The 25,263-nt window shown below is 34.3% G+C and overlaps 1 protein-coding gene across 21 annotated transcripts in view; it reads left to right on the plus strand.

Annotated features, from left to right (window-relative positions):
• The first annotated feature begins 278 nt into the window (after positions 1 to 278).
• Positions 279 to 25,263, plus strand: part of rbpms2a (RNA binding protein, mRNA processing factor 2a) — a 29,937-nt gene continuing 4,952 nt past the window's right edge. For 4 of the 21 annotated variants that reach the window (XR_012399831.1, XR_012399829.1, XM_005162967.6 and 1 more), the window contains exons 1-6: positions 290 to 689; positions 9,128 to 9,205; positions 9,294 to 9,332; positions 11,365 to 11,427; positions 17,066 to 17,216; positions 19,388 to 19,551. Coding sequence is in view for 15 of the 21 variants with exons in the window: in XM_005162967.6 (XP_005163024.1) it covers positions 636 to 689; positions 9,128 to 9,205; positions 9,294 to 9,332; positions 11,365 to 11,427; positions 17,066 to 17,216; positions 19,388 to 19,551 (549 nt within the window). In the remaining 6 variants the exon portion in view is untranslated. Of the gene's footprint in view, positions 690 to 795; positions 906 to 6,590; positions 9,007 to 9,030; positions 9,206 to 9,293; positions 9,333 to 11,364; positions 11,428 to 17,065; positions 17,217 to 19,387; positions 19,552 to 25,263 lie in introns of those variants that run through there. The other 17 variants (XR_012399832.1, XR_012399833.1, XR_012399830.1 and 14 more) reach the window with 10 other exon arrangements.

Below are 25,263 nucleotides of genomic sequence, written 5' to 3' on the forward strand. Positions count from 1 at the left end.
AGACTTTCATTAAAGATTACAAAAAGCAAACATTTTTTAGTGGATTAACCTGCAGTGATAAATGATTCACCTAAAGAATAACTATATGCACTAGTAAAATAAACACTGAAAATTTTGACTTCACTCAAGCACTTTAAAAATATATATTTTAATAGATTACACAATATTTGCAGGATGGGATATAGAGGCATGTAAAGGAGGGGTCAGATATGGTGATGGTGTTGGTGAAAGTGGGCCGGGCCTCGCGCAGCTGAGTCCCATCTGAAGCTCGGGTGCGCGCATTTAACATGATTGATCCGCTAATAGGACAGAAGAGCAGACGCACAACTTCAGCTTTAAGTCTACCCACGGTTCCTCTTTCCTCCTTTCTTTCCACTTCAACTCAAACGAGCTTGATGTGAGCCGAGGGGGGAAAAACTCCAAAAATCACCTCCTTTCCCTTCTGTCACCCTCACAGAGCACCTCTCACCTTTACTTTCGGATTGTGGCTTTAACTCACGGCTTCACTGGGCACAAAACGACACGAGATTCTCTTCTGCAACTTTAACGCACACCAGGGACAAAATCACCGACAGGGAAACTTGATTTTTCTTTATTTTTTTTTTTCTGGCACAAAGAAGCGTTAAAGTTACACAATGAGTCTGAAGTCAGATTCAGAGACGAACACCAGTGTTTCATTAGAGGAGGAGGTAAGAGAAATAAACTCTTTTAGTAAACATAAAACTTCCTTTGGTGAAGTTGAAGCCTCTCCCGGCGGATGACTTGTGGAAACTTTCATTTGTTTTGGTGTTTTAGCTGCTTTAAACGCGTTGTTTGCTGCGGTTTGAGGAGAAGCGTTTCCTGAGGAAAAGTTTGAGAGGAATGCGGAGTCTGTTGATGATTAATCTTCAAGTTGGCGTTGAAATGTGAGACTCACCTGATGAGAGAGACTTTTGTGTGGATAAAGTTTAAAGTCGGGTTTAACGAGCAAATACTTCACTGAGTGTTGCTTTGAAGCTTTTCTATCGGTATCATTCCCCGCAAAGACGCGCAATCTGACGTAAATGAACGACAGTCCACTTTTTCTCACTCTTTTGGGCTTTTTAATTCAGTCCAGAGTTCTGTTTATAGTGTGGGTACCGTTTGCTTTATTTACTGCTTCGTTTCATTCTACTCTGATTGAATGTTTGGAGATTAAAATTTCAACGTATTGTAATCTTTAATGGGTTTTAATTCAAGATGTCATTTAGGTACTTTAAGATTATTTGCATCTTATATAGACCTATAATTGTATGGCTTATTTTGATAATTTGTCAAATAGACAGATTAGGGGATTAAGCTCCTTTATGTGAACTTAAGTCATTCTTATATAGTCACAAAATAAAATTGAGCTGATGGAGGTATACTTCAATTTACTTGAGACCCTTGAGAAAAATATTGTTTCATTTTAATCTATAGGCATATTTTTTTTGCTTTATTTGGGTAATTTTAATTGGTTTTAAGATGTTGTTCATAATTTGAAAGTACTTTATTGTTTACATTTTTATATATGCCTTATTGTATGCTTTTGATAGTTTGTCAAAAAAAAAAGAGCAGGATACCCTTAATCTGTGTGTAATTTAATCTTTAGTCATTCTTATATTGTCTCACAATAAATTTGAGCTTCTAAGCAGTGGGTCTTCAATGTTAGATGCTATTAAAAACATGCATGCAATGTTTGTTTGACAAACCCCTGTCTTAAAATGGGAAAGGCATCTATTTAGTTTTTTTTAGCTTGTTTTTTACTTTAATGTTGGTGCTTTGTTTTATATTTTACTCTGATTAATTTTTGGAGATTTTATTTTCTCTGAATTGTAATAAAATCTAGATGTCATTGATAATTTGGAGGTACTTTTAATTTACTTGACCCTGAAATATTGTTTACAATTTTATTTTATTTTACTTGGGCCTAATTTTATTTAATTTTTCGATAATTGTAATTGTTTTTTTTTTTTCAATTCAAGATTCATACAACTAGGCCTATATATAAAATAAAAATGTTAAGAGTCTTAAAGTAGGATTATTCTTTAGGGTTGTTTACATTTTTATTTTATATAGCCCTAAATGGATGCTTTTATTTTGATCATTGAAAAAAATAGAGCAGGATACCCTTAATCTGTCTGTATTTAAGCTTTACTCATTCTTATATTGTCACAAAATAAAATGGGGTTTTAAAGCAGTGGGGTTTCAATGTTTTAGATTAAAAGCATTTATATATACATTGTTTGCTGTTTGATAAACCCCGTCTAAAAAAAAAGGCATCTACAGTTTCTATATTTTTTTTATGTTGGTGCAGTTTATTTTTTGCTTTGTTTTATTTTACTCTGATTAATATCTGGAGATTTTAAATTTCTCTGAATTGTAATATTTAATTGCTTTTAATTCTAGATGTCATTAACAATTTGGAGGTACTTCAATTTACTTGAGACCCTAAAATATTGTTTACATTTTTATAGGCTGAATTTTATGCTTTATTTTGATCCTTTTAATTGGCTTTAATTTAAAATGTCATTTGTAATTCAATGGAGGTATTTTTAAGATTGTTTACTATTATATATAGGCCTAATGTATGCTCTTCTTTTGATAATTTGTCAAATAATGGAGCAGGATGCACTTAATCTGCCTGTTTTTAAGCTTTACTCCTTATGTTGTCACAATACGTTTTGTTATGTTTGTAAAAAAAATTTCTGCTTCTAGTTCTGTATTCATATTTAATCATTCATTAAAATTATGTAATTTTTTTTAAGGAATGTATTAAATAATCACAATCCTTTTCTTTAATGTCTCAAGGGTTAAACACACCTATAACTACATTATTATAATTATCATAATCACAAATATACATTAACGTAATTAAACCTTTAATTTATTTGAATTTATTCAAATAATAATTGAATTTTAATTAATATTTTAAATTAATAGATTTGTTTTACACTTTCATAATTAATTTGATTGGAGTGTACCAATTATTTGCATAGGTGGTTTTTAAATTGATGATTTGACTCTTCAAACATTTGTGTATCACATAATTGCATAAATATTAGCGTGTTTTTCTTTATATTAAAATTATTTTATATTTGTAATACAATAATTGTGCATTTTTAAACTGCTTTTCTGATTAAGTCAAATATAGTTTCTGTTATGCTGTTTGTTGGTGTTTTTATTTTATTTATTTATTATGATTTCAATTTAATAGTTTTTGCTCTCTCTAGATGTATTTTGGACCCCCTAGAACCCTCTTTTGCAGCCCCATTTTGCTCCCTTGGCCACATTTTAAATGCCTTTATTTGCTGAGCTTTTTAGTCCAGTCTATGCATCACCTTTGACCTCTTATGGAGTCATTTCCTACATTATTTTACTTACAGCTTGCAAACACCGTGTCAGAACACCCAGCCTTTATCAGGTTTTTTTCTATGTAAAAATGAGCAGTTTAAATGCTCATGTAAAACTGAAGCGGGCCTCTCGTCAAGGGTCTGGGGTGGGAGTCGTGTCCTGTCATTGTTTCAGCACTGGGTCAGTGCGTTTGCTGTGGCGCATTCTGATTGTTCATTGTGTTCAAGCCTGAACCTGCAATAATGAGCGCAGTAGGTTTCCTCCCTCCATATAAAGGCCTTACGAAAGCCGCATTCTTTTTTTTTTTTTACTGACAGAATCAACAGTTTATTTTGGTCATTAAGTGGCACATTGTCTGTCGAGGAGTGTTTATACTATTTTAATGAAATTCCTCTTGTTTGTTTGTGCTCTCAGCTGCTGGCGGCGCTGATGCTAATGAGCAGTTCCAGTGTTATGGATGTGACATTATATTGAAACATCTGTTTATATTTTTCAACAGAACTCGCAATATAGTTATGCAATCAGAAAAAGTTATCTTTTAAATGTATTTTATATTTAAATTGAGGAAAATAAACATGCGTTATGCATGTGACCAAAAATTGTATGCAAGTTTACAGTATACAAAATTCTGTGAATTTTAAAATTGCACAACCCAAAAAAACTATGCTAATCAAAAGGATAAGAGTTGGCTCACTATAGAACAAACATGATTGATTTTTGATTTTAATTTGACATTTTTGCATTGAGGAAAAAGCTTCGTTGTGGATGTGTCTGATGTGAAATCAGCACTTGAGAGTTTGGTAAATCAAATATTGTTTAAAAACATTTGACAGACTTTTGAGTATATTTAAAGCACTATAAAATACTTGCTTGCACAAACTTAGGCCTCTCTTAATGATCCAGGCGCAAAGTCTAAAGCAAATAGTGCATTAGACATGTCCGAATCCACTTTTGCTCTTTTAAGGACTTAATAATACGGTTCACGTCGTGGCGCATGGTCTAACAGGGTTGTGCTTATCCTCTTAATGAGTTATAGGTGTATTTTGAGCATATACCAATCAGAGTCTCATCTCTCGTTGCCTTTAAGAGTCCGTTTTGTCATGCCATGGCACATTTGCTATTTACATGGCAGACTTTGTAAGTAGAAAAACTGAACGCTTCACTAGCGAAAAAATGGTTAAACAGACCATCTGCAGCACGAGAATAAAGAACGAGCCTCCTCTATTCTGCCCCTTTTTCTTTTGTGGATAAGGAAACCGTGTTGTACGCGCTCCACTGTAGACATTCACTGGCCTACATATTTAATTTTAAGCTCAAAGATTTGTTTCTAAACTATTTCAAAGTTCAGTTTTTCGAATAAATGAGCAATAATAGTTATAATAGTTATCCAAACACGCGTCCTATGCCCCCATATGGTCCAAAACCTGAGGTGGACAAATTGAAGCTCTGTTTTTAATAAAACCAATATAAATGTGCGTACTGACCATTTCAATGTGGTGATGTCATTGGCCCTTGAACATTTCCTGCTTGTTGTCAAACTATTTGAATAACTGGAACTAGGGGAAATTCAATTATGTATATCTACGTTTAAACAGCTGTCATAATGTTATTTATCAATATGTGGACCTTTTAGGATTCTCAGGAGCTATGGAAATTAATGTAAAACAGGAAATACTTTAAGACCATTGTTATTGTTTAAATCTCTCAAAATGGTCTAAAACAAATACTACTACTACTACTACTACTACTACTACTACTACTACTACTACTACTACTACTAATAATAATAATAATAATAAACATAAGCAAGTTGTCATAAATAAACTGAAAAAAGAAATGCTCCTTAACACACCCATTTTCTAGACTGGAACACCCATGAGTCCACAAAGTTGCACTAATGGATTTGCTATTTACACAAAGTGGCGCAAAACATGAAAATTAGGGTTGCTCTGGTCTGAAAATAGCAACACATCGTGCCAAACCCGTCTTGCGCCTTATTGCGCTCGGTGTATGATAGGGCCCTTAAAAGGTGTCTTGCTAATCTTTTTATTACATTATTTTTCCATGGCTAGGTTGACATTTGCATGGATTTGCTGTAGTGATTTGGGAGCTCTGAGAATAATCAAAGTTTCTTTGTAAACTGACAGATGTAAACTGGTCCTCTCAGGAAATGACTGGTTTCCTGAGCTGCTGTATTGGTGGAAGTGATATGTACAGAGATGGACGCTTCGCAGTTTAAGCACTATAATGATCTGACATTTATTTTAGGTATGTGGCTTGAACTCTTATGGCATTTATGCAGTATAGTACTTCGGAGAATACCATACCATGCTTTGTGTACACCACAGGGCCTTATTTCAAAAAGGAGGTTAAGTGAAAACTCTGAGTATGTCAACTCTGAAATGAGAGAAACTCTGGGTTTTCGTTTTAAACTGGCAGGTTTATCAAACTCTAAAGCAGGATAAGTCAAGCCTGTTTCTGAAAGAGAGGTAGCTTTAACTCCGAGTCCGTTAATGTGGTAATTTACTGTGTGAACTTAACCTGGTTTAGACGAGGTTTTATTCTATTGTTTTGTCAAATTTATTGTAGAAATAGCCTATTTTATGTAATTTAATGCGATTTACATTTGAAATAACTTAAATTGTCCAATTCTCCACTTTTTTCAAGTGAAAAGTCGATAAACGTCACGCATTATTATTATTATTATTATTATTATTATTATTATTATTATTGCTGCACAATATATGGTTTCAGCATTAATATCGCAATGTGTGTGTCCACAATAGACACATCGCAGGATGTGCAAGTTGGGATTATAGTTAATCAGCACAACCATTGAGAATGCAATGACTCCACACATCTCATGCAAAGTTTAACCATAACAGATTGAAAATGTCCTGTAACATTTTATGGAAAACCATAAAAGCACATTATTTGAAATATTATTTTTTGTAATTTATAGTAATATTTTTTGCTTGCTATTTGGTTATGTTATATAATATGATTCACACCCTTACAAAATGACACCAATCAATCTAAATTAATAATTTATTTTCAAAGAGCTATTGAGGTCATACTGTGAAACTGACTTCATATCGCAACGTATATTGCAGAAAAACATCGCAATGTCAGATTTTCCCAATATAGTGCAGCAATTGTTGTTGTTTTTGTTTATTTATTTATTATTTTGCCAGAATTTGACCTGTTGTTGTTAGCATTCCTAGGTCAGAGGTCGCACTGTTGTTTGTCTGCCGGTGTGTGTTGTCATTCAGGTGTTTCACTGTACCAGGTATGAACACTGTCAGTGGGCTGCCTGTTGACATCAAGCCTCGTGAGCTTTACCTGCTTATGATAATTGTTATTAATTTAGCAAGATAATTCATTAACCACATATTTGAGTTATGAAGCCCCAGGGATTTATTTATTTATTTTAAACTTGACTCTTAAAAAATAATTAAATAAATAAATAAATAAATGGCGGTACAAATAGTTTTTTTTTTTTTTTAAGTTTCAAAAATTCAAATGCAGCACATAGTTGTTACTATTATTATTATTATTATTATTATTATTATTATTGTTGTTGTTGTTGTTGTTGTTGTTATTGTTGTTGTTGTTTGTAATGTTGCTGTAAATTTAGCTTTTTAATTGGGACAATGATTGAATTAATTTAAATTGCTAATGGTATTGAACTCAGAGATCGAATGATTGATTATTCTTTGCACAGAGTAGGAATTAGAAAATGATGCTGTTATTACTGGTCCAGAAGGTTGTACTTCACAGAGAATCCACATCAAAAATAATGAGAGGGAACACAGGAAAATAGTCTAGACAGTTTTGTAATGTTACAATGTGAACAGGGGTGAAGAGGGATGTTTTGTATTAAGCCATTTGAAGTCTTGTCTTTCAGTTCTGTGGTCAAATCTGAACTGGATGCAAAAAAATATTTGATTTGAGAATGTGATGGCCAGAATCTTTTTGTATTTTTTTTTTCTTTTCTTTTTTTCTTTTGTCTTTTTTTTATTCCTCTCTTTCTTCTCCTTTCTTTTCTTAAAGTTTGCAAGTTTTAACTTCGAAATGACGTCATGGAGCTTTTCTGTACTTTTTTTTTTTGTGTGTTTGTGTATGCACAGCTAGTGTTTTTCAGCCAGTGATAAAGCTTTTGTGAAAGATTAATGTGGCTTTTTCAATTTTTTTCAATTCAAATACGGTTCGTTTTACAGCGTCAATGTTGTAATGTATTCAAATACAATCAGTTAAACCATTTAGTTGTAAACGAGATGAAAGGCAAGCGCCGTCAGTAGCATCAGACTACTGCAGAAACTCCATTGAAAATACTGTAGTAAAATACATTTCCATATGTTAAAGCCATGTAGTAAAATAGTGGAACTGAATGCGGTGCTTGTTGTCTGACACCCGCTTTATATCAGACATTCATCAGACAGTAAAGATCACCAAATTTTATTTATTTTTTTTTTTAAGAAATCAGATCCTAAAGGTGCTGTTTGCAAGCTTTTGACTCTACTAAAGCATAAGAATACCCTAATGTGTTTGCAGATATTTCAGAAACGTGCTGAGTGAACATACTAGTTTATTTAGAAAAAAATGCTGAAATCAGATATTCTGTTTTGAAAATGTTGCGTGTCGGAACGCCTCTTTATCTTTTCCCTCCTTTCATTTCATTTTTATTTTTATTCCCTCTTTCTTATTTCTTTCCTCTCCTATTTGTTTCTTTCTCCTTTCTTCCCTCTTCTCTCATTTCTTTTTCTTTCCTTTTTCTCTTTATCTGCTCATCCTTTTTTTTTTTCTTTTTTTTTTTCAATTTTTTTCTCTCTCTTTGTGTTCTCGTCTTCTATTTTGTCTCCTTTCTTTCTCTCTCGTTTCTTTTTTTTTCTCTTTCTCCTTCCTCTTTTTCCTCTTCTTCTTCTGTTTTTCCTTTCTTCCCTCTTTTCTAATTTTTCTTTTTTCCCCTCTTACAATTTGGTTCCTTTTTTTTCCCTATTTTGTTTCTCCTTTTTCTTTCTTTCCTATATTTTCTTTTACTCCTTTTTTTTCTTTTCTATCTCTCTTTCCTTCTCGTTTCTTTCTTTCTCCTTCCTCTCTTTTCCTCAGTTTTTCCTTTCCTCTTTTTCTAATATTTCATTTTTTTTATTCCCCCTTTCCAATTTTTTTTTATTTTTTCTTTCCTATATTGTTTTTTTTTTTTTTTGTCGGTCTCTTTCTGTCTATCTCTTCTGTTCCCCGTAAGTGTCATACATGGCACACTGTCCTTCCTCCAGTCCTTCTCCTCTCCCTCTAGAACAGTGTAAAGTGTCTACATTTGTTTTCAGACAGTGTCCTTCTAGAATCAGTGATGCTTTATTCCATGTGCTAGATAGAATGTGTTCTGAGAATTCCGAGGTTGATTTTCTTCGGTGAGTTTTCTTCATTTGATTGCCCTCTGCTCTCTCTTTCTCCTCTCTCTCGGTTCACAGTAATGACTTTGAATCTGTTAATTTAAGTTAATTGATAATCTTCTACCTTCCACTCACAATGGAGCAGTTGCGCGCACACACACCTGATCACCATGCACACACACTTCTGCTCACGAAACTAACACGATAGCAAATTCTGCAGACACTCCAGAAGATTCTGACACTGTAGCAAAGAGAATCACAGGTAGATTGTTCTTTTCCTCTTCAGGTGTTTAAGAGCATACAGTACAGCACTCATAGGTCAGAGGTCGCACTGTTGCCTGTCTGCCGGTGTGTGTTGTCATTCAGGTGTTTCCCTGTTCCAGGTACGAACACTCTTTGTCAGCGGGCTGCCTGTTGACATCAAGCCTCGCGAGCTTTACCTGCTGTTCAGACCCTTCAAGGTGAGACATGTCAGTGCTTTTTCTGATTTATTCAGAATTTTCTTCTAGTTAATTCTAAATATGTTTTTTTTTTTTTTTTATCAAACAGGGATATGAAGGATCTCTCATAAAACTGACCTCGAAACAGGTAAAGTTATGAGATTGTTGTTATAAAAAAGCTCCCATATTAAGCTAAAAACAGTAAATGTGTATTTAATCTAGTCTTGTATTCTTTATGTAATTGTGCAATTTTAAAATGTGTATTGTGTGTCATTAAGAAAATATTAGTAATTTTTATGACTGGAAAAACGGGTTTTATATTTTGTGAATATAATTTTGATAATTGAAAATGAATCTACAAAATAACAATAATAATAATAATAATAATTTTATAATTAATATATAATATATATTTTTAAATATAAATTTATAGATACTTTTCTCGTGGTGACCGTTATGAGGTGATGACTATTTTTAATAATAATAATAATAATAATTGATCAATAATAATAATAATAATAATAATAATAATAATATTGTTGCCTCACAGCAAGAAGGTTGCTGGTTCGAGTCCCGGCTGGGTCAATTGGCATTTCTGTGTGGAGTTTGCATGTTCTTCCTGTGTTTGTGTGGGTTTCCTCCGGGTGCTCTGGTTTCTCTGGTGAATTGACTAAACTGAATTGGCCATAGTGTATCAGTGTGAATGCAAAAGTGTATGGCGGTTTCCCAGTACTGGGTTGCAGCTGGAAGGGCATACACTGTGTAAAATATATGCTGAAGTTGGTGGGTCATTAAATTAATTTAATAATAATAATAATAATAGTAACCATTATTGTTGCTCTCATACGAATTGTCTATTTAATGATTTATGTTTAAAATTTTACAAAGTTGTACTTGTATAAGCACAATTAAAATGTGTATATAGTGTCATTAAGAAAATATTAGTAATTTTATGACTGTGCTTAACCCTTTACCGCACGCATTGATAAACCTGTAAAAAAAAAAATATATATATATATATATATATATATAAAAAAAATATATATATATATATAATATATGACTTTTTTTTTCTTTCCTTTTCTTAAAATGGCATAACTTGAAGTGCTGAATTTTTATTTTTTAAAGGCACTTTATGAAATGTTGCCATATGGCAACAACGTCCAACATTTAGATCTACCTGAGAAATTTCAAATTTAAAACTTTCCTTATAATATTTTTTTTTGTTTGAAATAATTTTGTTGTTGTTGTAGTATGAAAAACGGGTATTACATTTTGTAAATATAATTTTAGAATTGAAAATGACTTCAAGAGTTAAATTTTTTTTGGTTATTAATATAAATTTATAGATGCTCATCTCTGTGACCGCTATGAGATTTTATGGTAAAACAATATTAATATTGATGATAATAATAATAATAATAATAATAATAGTAGTGATGATTATGATAATGATAATAATATTCATGAGTGGGTGACTTCGTGGCTCAGTGGTTAGCACTGTCGCCTAAGATGTGTGTGTGAGAGAACGCAATGTATGGGTGTTTCCCAGTACTGGGTTGCAGCTGGAAAGGTATCCATTGTGTAAAACATGCTGGATAAGTTGGCGGTTCATTCCACTGTGGCAAACCCTGATGAATAAAGGCACTAAGGCAAAGAAAAATTAATAATAAAGACCTCATTATTAATATTATTATTATTATTGCTCCTATATAAATTATTTTATTTAATGACGTAGTGTTGGGTATATTTCAAATTTTACTAAGTGTGCTTGTATAATAAGCACAATTAAAATGTGTACATAATGTCATTAAGAAACTATTCAAATTAACAAATGTTTAGAGTCATTTATTTTAGGACAAGTGTGCTTTAATTCTTTTGAAAAAACAGTTGGCAATTGATATTGATGTATTAATGTAAACATTAAAAAAAGTTAAACTGAAGGATTATTATTTTAATATAAAATTTTAAACTTTTTTTTTCTTTTTTCTCATGATGACAGATTGTTTCTCCAACAGTTGTCTAGAGGTTTACCTTTTAAATGTCTTTATTTTGATCACATTAAATGTACTATATTACTGTTTGGACTGTGAGAATTGAGCATTCTCTTCCCTCCCAAATGAGACTAATATAAATAACGCAACTGTCTATTTTTTTTTCTTTTTTCCCCCGTTCTCTAGCCTGTGGGGTTTGTCACGTTTGACAGTCGGTCTGGTGCTGAAGCGGCCAAGAATGCGTTAAATGTAAGTAACCGCTGAGCCGTCAGTAAGCTGAAGTGATGGCAACTTTCAATAATTTATTAGTCTGTCTGAGCTTTATGTCCTCCAAAACTTCGCTTTTAAGAGTCAGTCTGGAAGTTTCAACTTCGAAATGACGTCATGGAGTTTTTCTGTACTTTTTTTTTGTGTGTGTTGGTATAACACAGCTAGTGTTTTTCAGCCAACGATAAAGCTTTTGTGAAAGATTAATGTGGCTTTTTTCAATTTCATACGGTTCCTTTTACAGCGTCAATGTTGTAATGTATTCAAATACAATCAGTTCAACCATTTAGTTGTAAACAAGATGAAAGGCATGTAGAAGCGCTGTCAGTAGCAGCAGACTAAAACTCCAAAATACTGTGAATACTGAAAAAACTGGTAAAATGCATTTCCATGTTAAAGCCATGTAGTAAAATAATGGAACTGAATGCAGTGGTGCTTGTCCGGTCTGACACCCACTTTATATCAGACATCCATCAGAGAGCAAAGATCACAGATTTTTGAAGAAATCAGATCTTAAAGGGGCTGTATGTAAGCATTTGACTCTACTAAAGCATAAGAATATCAATGTTTGCAGATATTTCAGAAACATATTGAGTGAACATTCTAGCTTATTTGGAAAACAATGCTGAAGTCAGATATTCTGCTTTGAAAATGTGTTGCGTGTCAGAACGGCTCTTTGTTTTGGTTCTTCTAACGCGCCCAATGCCTGTTTAGCCAATTATATTTCAGCACCCCGGGTTGCCTTGCTGGAGAACCACGCATTTCATTCAATCATTCTAAAAGGCTCTCAAACTGTGCATCTGTGACCGAAATACAACTAAAACAGCAGCCTCCGAAATGAGACGCAGATTCAGGGTTCCACATGAGGTTATTAATGTTTACGCTCATTTATATTATTTGCTCCGTAAGTGAGCAGCTTACATTGTAACCCTGTGTACTAACCAGTGGTGGGAGTAACGAATTACAACTACTCACGTTACTGTAATTAAGTACATTTTTAGTGTAATTGTACTTTCATGAGTAGAATTTTAAGCCTGTAATTTTACTTGTACTTGAGTACAAATTAAGCTGAGTAATCTACTTTGTTACTTTTAAAATCACAATTCGTTACAGAGTACTGTAAATAAATTAATATTTCAGCCACGCACTGACCAGCATTTCGGTAGCCAATAAAAAAAGCTGATCTTAACGGACCAATGAAAAGCCTGGTACATTATTTGAACCGAAAAACAAGTTCAGGCTACTGCAGATTTACGTGACCGTCATCATACAGTCACAAAGTTATCAATTGACATATGGAGATTTATGACAGAAGAAATGAGGAAGAAATAGCAGAGGATGAATGCATGGCCACACCCGGAGGAGCTGTTCACCTACAGGTATATAGGGAAGAAAGGGGATAGATGCGCTGATGTGAATAGCTATGTTATCATCTAAAATGCTAATTAAATGTATGCTCAACTGGAATATCGCATAAAAGACTGCAAATAAAGCAGCTTTTCTGTCCATCAAGTCAAAGAGAACAAAATTGCCACCTTCTGATTAACTGGCGACAAATATCAAAAGTAAAAACAGAATTTGCATCAGTAGGAGCAGCTGCATGAATAAATTATCTTCATTTAATAAGTGACTTGCGCATCAGAAGGCAATTCTGCACGCAGTGAACGCGCGCTGGCGTTTGAAGGCGCGAGACACTGAGTGCAGAAACTCTTGACAATTCTGGAGCTCATTATTAATATAATATAATACTGAAATGGTTGAGGCGGTTTAGAATGACCAAAACAACACTTTAGATGTTTTACAATGTGCTTAGCCTGCTGGTTTGTCCATTCACACACATTTTCAAAATATATGCGCATTATAGCGTTTCCATCAACTGTTTTTATGTGCATATCCAAAAAGCGCAAAAAATAAGTGGATGAAACCTGCCCTCTGCTGTGCCATCCGGCTTACACAGGGTTTCCGTGGGGTCTTACAATGTCTAAAATATAAACATCTAAATTTTAGGTCTTAAAGTCTTAAACTCGCTGTTCTAGGTCTGAAATATGTTTGCACAGGTCTTATTTTTCCGATGTATGTATCGCTACTCCTAATGCTCATTTAAATTATTTTTTTGTTGTTGCTTGGTTTCGTGGTGGTGTAGTTCTTTATTTCACTAGTCCTATTGTGATTTGCAGTATTAAAACTACAAATAATACCAGCATGCAAAAGCTCAGTGCGCGCGGCGAATGTGACGTCATCGCCGTGTTTGCGGAGGTTCACTTTGGATGCGCGCGACATGATTTCGGGTGAACAGTTCGCGCGGCGCCGCGCTTGATTTGAGATGAATTTGAATCGCTTTGAAGAGATTTTGTCTGTAACAGTACGACTGTACAGACATCTTAACTATCCGACTAGGCGTGATCAGCATAGAGATAACCAGATGACCAATAATTCTTGGCTAGAAATTGCAACAGCCATGGAAAGGAAGTGTTTTGTTAAAGTTTGGAAAATCCTGGGGGATAAGTTTGTTACAACAAAAAAGAGGCCATGGCAAAAGTGGAGACCCAGGTGGTTTTAAGATTACAGAATATGTTTTTCCACCATTTATAGGTTTTACACTGATGTATCATTTTGAAGTTAAAGCAATGTAACAAAAATTAAGTAACAAATTAAGTATTTAATAACTGAACAATAATATATGAACCCATCGACTTACAGTAAACTGATGCCCAATTTCTAGGCTTTATTGGTGTTGATGGACAGGATTGTTGGACCATTATTGCCTTTTCAGCTCATTAGTAGTGGACAGAAACTAGCCAGACAATAATGTGTCAATTGTTGAGTGGGCAAAAAATGTTTTTTTTTTTTCCTATTATTCTTGCCAGAATAAAAAAAATAATTGTAGAGTAACCCATGTTCTGTTGTCATTGATATTTAACTTTAATAGGTAGAACTGCGACATATAAACAAAAGTGAGTGATGCATCAAACTTTGATTTAAAAAATCTTGAATAGTTATAAAACTTTATAATCATTAATTTTCTTTTTGGCTTAGTTCCTTTATTAATCTGGGGTCGCCAGATTAACAAAGTTTCTCCATAATTTGCAAGTGTTTTTTTTAATTTATTAAATCATCTATTGATCGTACAGATAGAAAGGCATCATTTGAAATGATAAAAAGTGGTGCATTTGTGCATATTTCTGTTATCTTTATACTCAAAATAGCAAAACATTGTTTTTGTAAAATAATCATGGTGCGCAGTGGGTATTGGTATCGCCTCAAAGCAAAAAGTTTGTTGGTTCAAGCCCTGGCTGAGTCAGTTGGTGTTTCTGTGTGGAGCTTGCATGTTCTCCCCATGTTGGCGTGGGTTTCCTCTATAGGTGCTCTATAATTATAATCTATAATTAATGCTGTTTACCCAGTTTTAAAAGTGTTTATAGTATCTTTAGATGTGTTATGTAAAATGTGTTTTACTGCCTGAATCTTGTCTGACTCCGCATTCATGGATAATTCCACCAAAATCGCCAAGCTAAAAAAGTAATTTGTAATTTTGTAATTTGAGTAGTTTTTACGATGAGTAATTTGTACTTTTACTTGAGTACTTTTTAACACCAGTACTTTTACTTGTAATTGAGTACAATTTCAGCAATGTAACAGTACTTGTAATTGAGTACAATTTTTTTGTACTCTTACCAACACTGGTACTAACATCATGCTATGTGATGAGATTTGCAGTGATATGCAATTTGACTGTTTGCACCAGACAAAACACGACAGAAATGTAACTACAGCCATTCAGAAGCACAGAATAGCGCACTCGCTGCACTCCAACGAAATGGTTAGGTTTAAGCCACACTGGGCTATTTTTTAAAATGTCTAATGTTTAATCCCGCCCCTTTTTACAGTGCCGTACTACAGATATTCACATGCTGAAACTCTGAAGTGACCGTGGCATTATAATCTAATTGCATATTAAACCTCTTTAACATTATTAAATGTAGATGCTGAATCACTGTTATGTGCCTCTCTGGATATCACACTAACTGTACCCCAAAAAAAAAAAATTACTAATACTTTCCTTCTTAGACTTTACAGACCTGAAACTTGCCTATAGCACTTATTCATTGTTGCTCTTATAGTTGTGTAAATTGCTTCCTTGTCCTCATTTGTAAGTCGCTTTGGATAAAAGCGTCTGCTAAATGTAAATGTAAATGTTTGGAGTCTCAGTTCTAAAGTTTAATTTCAGATGGTTTATTTTATTTTCAAGATCTGAGGTGAACTATCTGCTGCTGCTTTCAGTGATATGGCAATAAATGTCATGTAAAATGCCATTCACACTTGCATTATAGACATTTAACACTAAAAGCACTTGAGCTGTGATCTTTGTCAGTTTTCTGTTCAGCTGCAAGTAGCCGAAGCCATTTCTAATAAATCAATTCAAGGTGTTGAAGGGATATTTTCCATATTAAAATGAATTTTTGTTCTATCGTGTGCTGTTGCTTTTTATTTAGAACGTGATTTAAATCAGACTTCAGGCTCTATTTTCAGACTAGATCGATCCTGTTGGTCCTCAATCTGGCAACCTGCGTTTGTTTTGAGCCAAGAATGCAATACCTAGTCCAACCACTAAGTGTCAAACTTACTGCACCTTTAAACGTGACTATTTTGTAATGGTGCAACAGTTTACCATAATGTAACCCTCCCAAAAAGGGCATAAAGTATTCACACACAACACAAGTTCTTTGCTGGACAAAATACAGTATTTATTTTGGGCCACAATAATCAAGTAAACGTCAAACACTCAATTTAAATACTAGTTTCACTTTATTTTATACAATAATCTTAAAGATTAAAATTCCACACAAGGGGAGCAGCAGGTAGGGAATCAAAAGGACACAGTTCATGATGTAAAGATTGTTAGCGGACTGCATAAAAATGATTAGGTAAGGCAATTAAAATGACCACCACAAGGCATTTAACAAGGGGTATCAACTGTAATTGTGCAACATCATCATTTCACATCAACCCAGAGTTGTAATACACCACACAGTAAATCTCATAAATATAAATGTATAAATAACACCCATAAATAGACTCCACACAGCAATCAAATCATAAGCTACCATCAATACCACTCCAGCTAAATATCAAGCCGTCGTCATTTAACATTTCCTGTATGGAGCGTGATGCTAGCCTGCGCTCATCCCCGTCGCACGCACACACACACACACACACACACACACACACACAGACAGACAGACAGACTACAAGCGCCGGGAGCAATCAAACTCACTCAAACTCCCGGCGAACAAAATGCAATACACACACCCCGCAACAGTATAACTGTGCTGCTGGCCCGCTTACCCGCTACCGGACGTGGGATACAGCGATTGGAAGTCAACAGCGGCCGCCGAAACTTTAGTCCAGGGAAACCCCAGCACTACCAATTATCCCTCCCAGTCATTCGCACGCGCAAATGACGCCAGTACGCATCATTTTGGTTTGGGAAGCACCGCTTACAATAAGCAGCTTGGGCTGGCTTAGTGTCCAATAAAAGTCTGTGTGCATATACCCCAATGACCTTCAGAGCAACAGACCAATCCTATAAAGTATAATTTGACTGTATTTTTGCTTTCAGGGCATCCGCTTTGACCCAGAGAGTCCTCAAACGCTGCGTCTGGAGTTTGCTAAAGCCAACACGAAGATGGCGAAGAGTAAACTGATGGCCACGCCGAACCCTTCCAACCTGCACCCTGCTCTCGGTGCGCACTTCATCGCTCGAGACCCATGTGAGTCAAACCACCGAGCAGAACGACACTCTGAGGCTCGGTCCACACGAACATTTGTTTTCGTGTGGACAAACGGTAAAACCGAGTGTTGGGTGATTGAAAACAAAGCTTTCTGAAAACTCTGGCCAGGGTGAATATTTTCCTAAACTACAGGTTCAGTGTGGACACTACACTAGAGTTTTTGCCTCATGACATCAGCATGTGTGCTGTTTTTCTCATTTCTGATTGGCCAGCACATCTGGGTTCACACTAAATGCAGTAAACGCAAATGAGGCCAAATTTTACACATTTGCAGCAAATGCACTGCAGATTTCACCTTTGGGACTGTTATCCACCTCTTTTCTCACGTTTGCTTTGATTTATATGCAATTTACCCATACAAATACCCAATTCCATATTTGGTGTGAACTCCGCACAAGTGTCAGTATTGCCACCTGTTGGTTTGGAGTGCCCTTAACATGCATTACAAAAAATCTGTCTAGATAAAAATGCAAAGTGGGGACATCTGCTTATAGAAATACTTGTATATGTGTGGACATGGCCTGAGTTTATTAAGGGTGCATTTAATCGATAATGTACTTTTAAAATGATCCCTGTGTATATGAATCCACAAAAGCTAAACTAATTAGCCAGGCCAGTAGGTGGCTGTCACTTTGTAGCAGTAAAAAAAAAAAAAAACTTATGCATCTGCAAAAATATATACACTAGATATTGCATAGGGACCCTGAGCATGCGTCAATAGCGCCGCCACATTGGTACAGTGCTCCCAGGACAAATGCCATTCAACTGCACTAGTCAAGACGGTGTTATAATGGTGGCTCAATTGACTCATTCCTTCCAATAGACAACAGGGTAGGCGACATCTAATATATATATTATCCATGATGCATCTGTATACTTAAAGTCCTGTAGTTCGTCATAGACCCTTTACACAATGATGCCACTTGCCCTTATCGGCTCCACAGTGTATTTTTAGTTCTGGTTTACCTATTGAATGAATGGGATACTTAACTGGAAAATTTCTAAATTATTAAATTAATTATGCGCATTCTAATATAGGACTGTTACACTATTGTGCATGTGTTCAAATGTTTCTTTCAATACTTGATGCTTTAAGTTATTAAGAATTGGAATAAGATATTGTTCATCAAGGAAAGTTTGTTTGCAATCTTTTCACTTATTAATTCAGTTCATTTCCTCAATGGATTTATTTATACTTTGCTGCTAAAAATAAATTTAAATGATCTGTTATGTTAATGTTCCAGCATGAGTCATTCTTTATATTACCCTGTTAGTATGTATATAAATGCAATGAGTTTCATCACTTATTGATCCATTAATTTTCTGTTCAGTTTCTTTATTTGAATGAATTAAGACAGTGTCCTCCCGCCACCTACTGGGTGGACTTTATTTATATTAGTACTAGCTTTTAATTAATAATGTCACAAATTCATAAAGGGTCTTGTTTTTGAACGTCTTAAGTTAAGATATGTTTGTTGGTGAGATCACGCAGCTTTTTATTGAAATGTAATTTTTTAATTGTATAAACCTAAAAAAAAACAAAAAAAAAACAAAGCGAGCATTAGTTTTCTGTGAATGTCAGTCTATCTTCATGTTATGCACAAATTTGTTGTGTAAAGATGTCCTGTCACTAAAGTCCGAAAAATAGATTAAACTTAATAGGCATATGATGCATTTGAACCTTAAGCTTGTTTACACTGTATCATTCACACTTCTTACCAGCATTTCTAAAAGTTTTTCGATATTCATGTACTTTTATTTGTTTTTTTTTTATTTAAGTTTTGTTTTATTTAACTTTTTTGTTTATTTACTATATATATATATATATATATATATATATATATATATATATATTTTTTTTTTTTAATTTATATTTAGTTTTTTAATTTATATTTATTGTATTTATCATTATTTATATATTTTTAAATGTATTTATTTATATTTAATTTATATTTATTTTATTGAACTTTTTCATTATTTATTTATTTGAATCTTTAGTATTTATATATATAATAAATATTTTAGTTTTATTTTATAGAATGTAATTTTATTTCCTTCAAAGCAGTCTTCTGACTCGTGTCCATTATCTGCATCCTCACCCTGTGAGTGTCAAATGCATTTACTGCTGTTTTGTGTGTGTGATTGATCAGATGATCTGACGGGGGCAGCACTGATCCCTGCGTCTCCTGAAGCGTGGGCTCCGTATCCGCTCTACACCACTGAACTGACCCCAGGCCTGCCTCACGCCGCCTTCACCTATCCCGCTGCTGCTGCTGCCGCCGCTGCTCTGCACGCCCAGGTGAGGGACCCGCCGGTGTGTGCACCTTTTATTTACACTTTCTTCAATCACTCGCTCTCTGCTGCTTTCTGTCCACGGTGATTTTTAAAGCCCAGTGAGAAAAAAAAAAGACTTCTGCTAGTTTGACACTGCAGGTCGCTGTCAGTGGAACTAAAGATCAGACTGCTGTTTTTGTAGCACTAAAAGGCTGTGCTGTCACAGTATAAACTTACTATATTCAATATAAACAACTTTTATGTTTCATAATGTGTCCCCCCCTGCTTTGCTTGTATTAAGAGTAAGGCCACGTGTGTGTGTACATAGTTTTAATTTCATTTTATTTACTTTTTTTTTTTTCTTGTAATTTCCTTGTTATAAATTTTATTTAATCCTATATTTTCGTTTTAAACCTTTCACCTGGTGTATTTTGAATTTCAATTTATGGTTTTGGATGAAGCCAAAGTAGTTGTGCATAGTTAAGTTGTACATTACATTTTATTTAAAGGTGCAGTAGGGGATCTGCCAAAGTGATAAATGGTTGGCATAATTTGAGCCAGTCCCACCCCTGCTGTCCAAAGCCACGCCTCCTGATATCATGAGCACGTTCATTAAAGATGACTGTAGACAACCCACTAGATCAATGTCATTTGCCAGTCTTCAAGCTTTATAGTACTTAATAATACCACTATTCCCAATGAAAAGCTGTATTATATCTAGCAAAGTTTCAGTTGTGTTGCAAGCAAAACTTGTCAGTGTCAATACTTTATGCATGCAAGGATCACCGGTCTCACTATCTAATGCGCATTGTCCTAAAGCGACTACTGAAGTGGTTGGCTGGCGGCGTGCAGGAATTACACTTATTACTGAGCCATACTTGCTACTCTGAATATTCACTCTGAAACAGCATGCATGATAAACAATATAGGGAGCGCATCACAGGTTATCAATGTTCAAATTAAAGCATATTAAATATAAAAAATATTGAATATTAAAGCAGCTTCAGCTCAGTAAAGTAGGCGAGATGAGTATTGCTTTTTACTAAAGCATTGTTGTCAAACTCAATATAAAATCATCAGTCACATCGATCTTTCACTAGATTTTAGTGACTGAACAACACTTCTGTGCATATAGCCCATTCATAAAACAACACAATCTTCATCAGCTGACTAAAATAGTTTTAAAACAGAACATTACCTGTCTAACAAATACTTCAGCCAATGAGCTTGGAGTGACCCAGCAGCAGCCCTGGATTCCGCCATTTTGTAGTGAAAGCGATCGGCCGTCCATTGGATCCTATTGCTGTCGTGATGGCAAGCAGCTGCTTAGTTTTTAATTTATTAATTTAAAAAGTGCATTAAAGCTGAGATATAACCTGAAAGACATCAATACAACACTATCACAATCATCAGCACTTTTAATAGTTTATTTTACAGACTTAAAAATATGCTGTTATACATGTTAATACATTTAGATTATTTACTTTAATCAGTACTATTCGAATGTGTATTGACTTAACCAGCACAACAAAAACGTTTCTAAAAACAATCACCGACTGAATTTTTTTGCAATTTTATTTATTTTTTTTTTTTTGCCTTTTTCTAATTAAATTTTTTTTAATTATTGTACTTTTTTTTTTATTTTATTCATTTATTATCTTTATATTGTACACATTTCAGCTTGTTTGTGAAATTGGAATTCAATATAGTCAGTACTTATTTATTATTATTATTATTATTATTATTATTATTATTATTATTATTATTATTATTATTATTATTCATTCATTTTCTTTTCGGTTTAGTCTCTTTATTAATCTGGGGTTGCCACAGCGAAATGAACCGCCAACTTATCCAGCATGTTTTTACGCAGCGGATGCCCTTTCAGCCACAATCCATTACTAAGAAACATCCATACACTCATTTACACACACTATGGACAATTTAGCCTACCCAAGTCACCTGTACCCCATGTCTTTGAACTTTTGGGGGAAACCGGAGCACCCGGAGGGAGAACATGCAAACTCCACACAGAAACATCAACTGACCCAGCCAAGGCTCGAACCAGCGACCTTCCTGCTGTGAGGCGAACAAGCTACCCACTGCACCACCGTGCAGCCCTAATTATAATAATAATAATAACAATAATAATAATAATAATTATTATTATTATTATTATTATTATTATTATTGTTAATCTATTTTTACTTTTTTTTTTCTTTTTTCTTTTTTTTCCCATTTCTGCTAATGAATCAGGAAAAGTGCATAAATGTGGAGAAGTTCAACGCATTGTTGGATTTATTCTGCACCTTCATGCTTTGTTGCAATTTCCTGCTATGCATTAGGGCCAGGGCTTAATTTGTGCCAGAACACGACGGATCCGGCACCTCTGTAATCTGATCTGGCACCTCATTTTACCGACCTCCCCCGTCTGCAGTTCACTTTTACTTTCACTTCTACGACTCCCCAACCCTCTTCACTTTCGTCCGCAACACCCCTCCGCCATCCAACAACCCCACCCTGCTGCTTTAAAAGCGTTAATGGGCAAATTAATAGCAAAGAACAACAGCACGTCAGTAATATGGGAATATTTTGGTTTCAAAGTCAGACACCAAACAAAACCAGGTAATTTGTAAGAGCTGTCGCAGAATTAATGCCAGGATGAGGAATTGCAACAACCAGCACCTTAAAAAAAAAAATAAATAAAAAAAGCACCACAGATGGCTAAACGAGTGTGATTTGAGCTGAAGCCTAACTAAATGAATATCTGTCAAATCGCAATTAGATATTTTCCCCAAATCGCACCGCTCTACTGTGCATGCTATATACTGTAGCATAAGAGAACCACTTTTAACATGACCCTTATTTCATGAGCATGTTGTTCAGTCGGCTGACTTTCCCATAATTCCCCAGTCACATGCTTTGCTGGAAAGTGACCTCAGGTCAACATGACGCAGCAAAACCAGAGCGAGTGTCAGAGGTCCAATCTGAACATGACAGACCCGATTACCCACAATCCTTCGCAACGGCATTCCTTGGCCTGCTAGTGTTGCTAAGAGATCACATCAGAGCAAAGCTGCTTTTAATTGCGTCTCAGGTTGGATTATGACTCTGCCGTTGAGTGAATCTGTGCCCGGTTAAAGTTTAGCCAAAAAATTTATACTTTTTATGATCCATTAAAAGCAGCATGTTAAAACACTCCCTCTTCACTTTCAAAGAGGTCGTGAAGCACCTTGTTTATTTTTGTACTTTTCCTCTGAGGTCCACTTTTAGCATTAGGACCTTTCCTATTAAATTTAGAGTAAATGGGTTATTTTCTGATTGTTTTGACCCGCTCAATAACACGCACACAGTTAGAACAGGCATGGATTGTAGACTCAAAGTAAACACCCAGAGCTGTGATTGGCTGGCATTTTGCTTATTTAAACAGTTTCAGTGCTTTGTTTCTAAGATTAGGTGCTGAAATTGGACAGGATCGCTACAATATGTCCATGGGTGTAAACCTCTGCCTGTGTGTTTTAAAAAATGGTCTAATAATGTTGTCAATGAGAAATGGCAACTTTAGAATCATGAGTATTTGTATTCACTTTACTGTGCCAGGACTAATTTATCATTATCGTGAATGACCAGGACAGATTTAAAGTCTGCTTAAGTCCACCGTTCCAAGTCTATACAACATCTGGCATTTTACCAACAGTAGACCTACACATATCGGCCTAATGTTATTACTGTTGTTTTACCATAAGTCAGAGAATTAATAATAATAGTCTACTCGCAACCTTTATTTTACATCTACAGAGTCGTGAGAACATCGTGATTCTCATTTTGGCCAGAATCGTGCAGCTCAAGCCTCTCGTCAAAAGAATAAAGAATTATCATCATCTATCATCTCTTTGTTCATGAGCCCTTTTAATTGCTCACCTGGTAACAGTTGTGTTTGATGCAGCTTGCATGTTTATTGACGTGATTGGTTTTGAAGGCTTCGTTGGCAGATCGGGTTTATGGATTGGTTGGCTAGACTTTGTGGTTGTCGAGGCAACCCAGTGAGATCTAAAGGTCGCACTGGGTTTTACTTGATGTCTTGAACCGCACCATATGTTCACTGGTTCCTCGAGGCTGAATAAGAGATTTGTCATTTCAGTAGTTTGTTTTAAGGTTCTATTTTTTTCAGTGGGGGTTGGAATAAAGGATCTAATGAGTTGTGTAGCTTAAAGGTGGTTCTTTTTAGGCAAGAGTGTATGTGATGCATTTTGTTTTCAGACCAAGGTCACAGTCTTCAGAAAGCTGAACATGTCATTTTCTACACTTAATTTGTATATATTTTTTAATGATTATATTTGTTATTAATATCAATTCATTTTCATTATTTTTGGAATTGATTTTGTATTATTATTATTATTATTATTATTATTATTGTTGTTATTTTGAATTTTACTTGTTGATTTATTATTATTATTATTATTTGTTGTTGTTGTTTTGAATTATTTCACTTGTTATTGTTATAATTATTATTTGTTTTTATTATTTTAAAATGTTAGTTTGTTGTTGTTTATATTAGATTTTTTTACATTGTTGCTTTTTATTTGAGTTTTCTGTTGTTTGTTTGTTTTTACTAATTTGAATTTTCATTTTATCTTATTTTTTTAGTGTAGAGTTTTCATTTGTTTTATTGCTTTTCTTATTGTTTTAAATGAATTTTATATTTATTATTATTATTATTATTATTATTATTATTATTTACATTTGTATTAATTTATTTGTTACTTTTTTATATATATTGTTAATTAGAATTTAATTATTAGAATTGTTCATTTTGATTTTTTTTTTTTTTTTTTTTTTTATTTTCATTTTTTTACTGTTATTTTTTTCATTAATGCAGTTAATGAATAATATATCGAATGCCATTTACAGTATTTACAATATTTAGTCTGAATAAATGTAAAACTGTGCAACAGGTTAAGGGAATAATTTGTACAATTATTTATAAAATAGTTTTGTAATTTGGAAAAATTCTTAGATTTAATGGTATGCATGTTTAATAAAGTTAATCCCCTTGTGTGGAATGAAAAGCAACTCTTGCAGTGAGCTGACAAATTCCAGCATTACTTAACTCCAGGAAAACAGAAGTGGAATTCCTCTGGCATGTTTTTGGAGTAACCGGTATGACGCAGCCATAAGTCTGCAGTAAAACGTCTGGTAGAAACGTGCACTCGAGTTTGTCTTCCTCCGCTTCCCAGCATGCACCTGGCAGAGGGAGATCTGAGGGCGGGGCCTGAGCGGACGTGCCAGGCTGATTGTTTGCCCTGGGCTGTGGAAGTGGCTGTTTTGGCGTGGTTTAGTGGAGGCCGGACGGGAGACAAGAGTTAATGTCATCTTGCTGAAAGATGTTTATAGATGCGCTGATAAGAGTTTCCTGCTGGCGTCTGGTCATTAGCTCAGCTCGCATTGCTTCACTGTGGAGCATGCAGTAGAAATGCATCTTTCTGCTCCAGTTTTCACCACTGCACTTTTAGTTTTTTAGACTTGGAAAAATAATTGAAACCTGCCACCCTACTTTTTTGATTTTTAGTTCTGGGAATCAGTAGAGATGCTATAAATGTAGCAGATTTTAGTTATTTGTTTGTATTTATACACTATTTTATGTGTGAACTTTTATTTCTTTTATTTAAAAAAAAAAAAAAAATATATATATATATATATATATATATATATATATATATATATATATATATATATATATATATATATATAT

Source organism: Danio rerio, chromosome 25 (genome assembly GCF_049306965.1).
Source record: "Danio rerio strain Tuebingen ecotype United States chromosome 25, GRCz12tu, whole genome shotgun sequence".
Taxonomy (NCBI): Eukaryota; Metazoa; Chordata; class Actinopteri; order Cypriniformes; family Danionidae; genus Danio; species Danio rerio.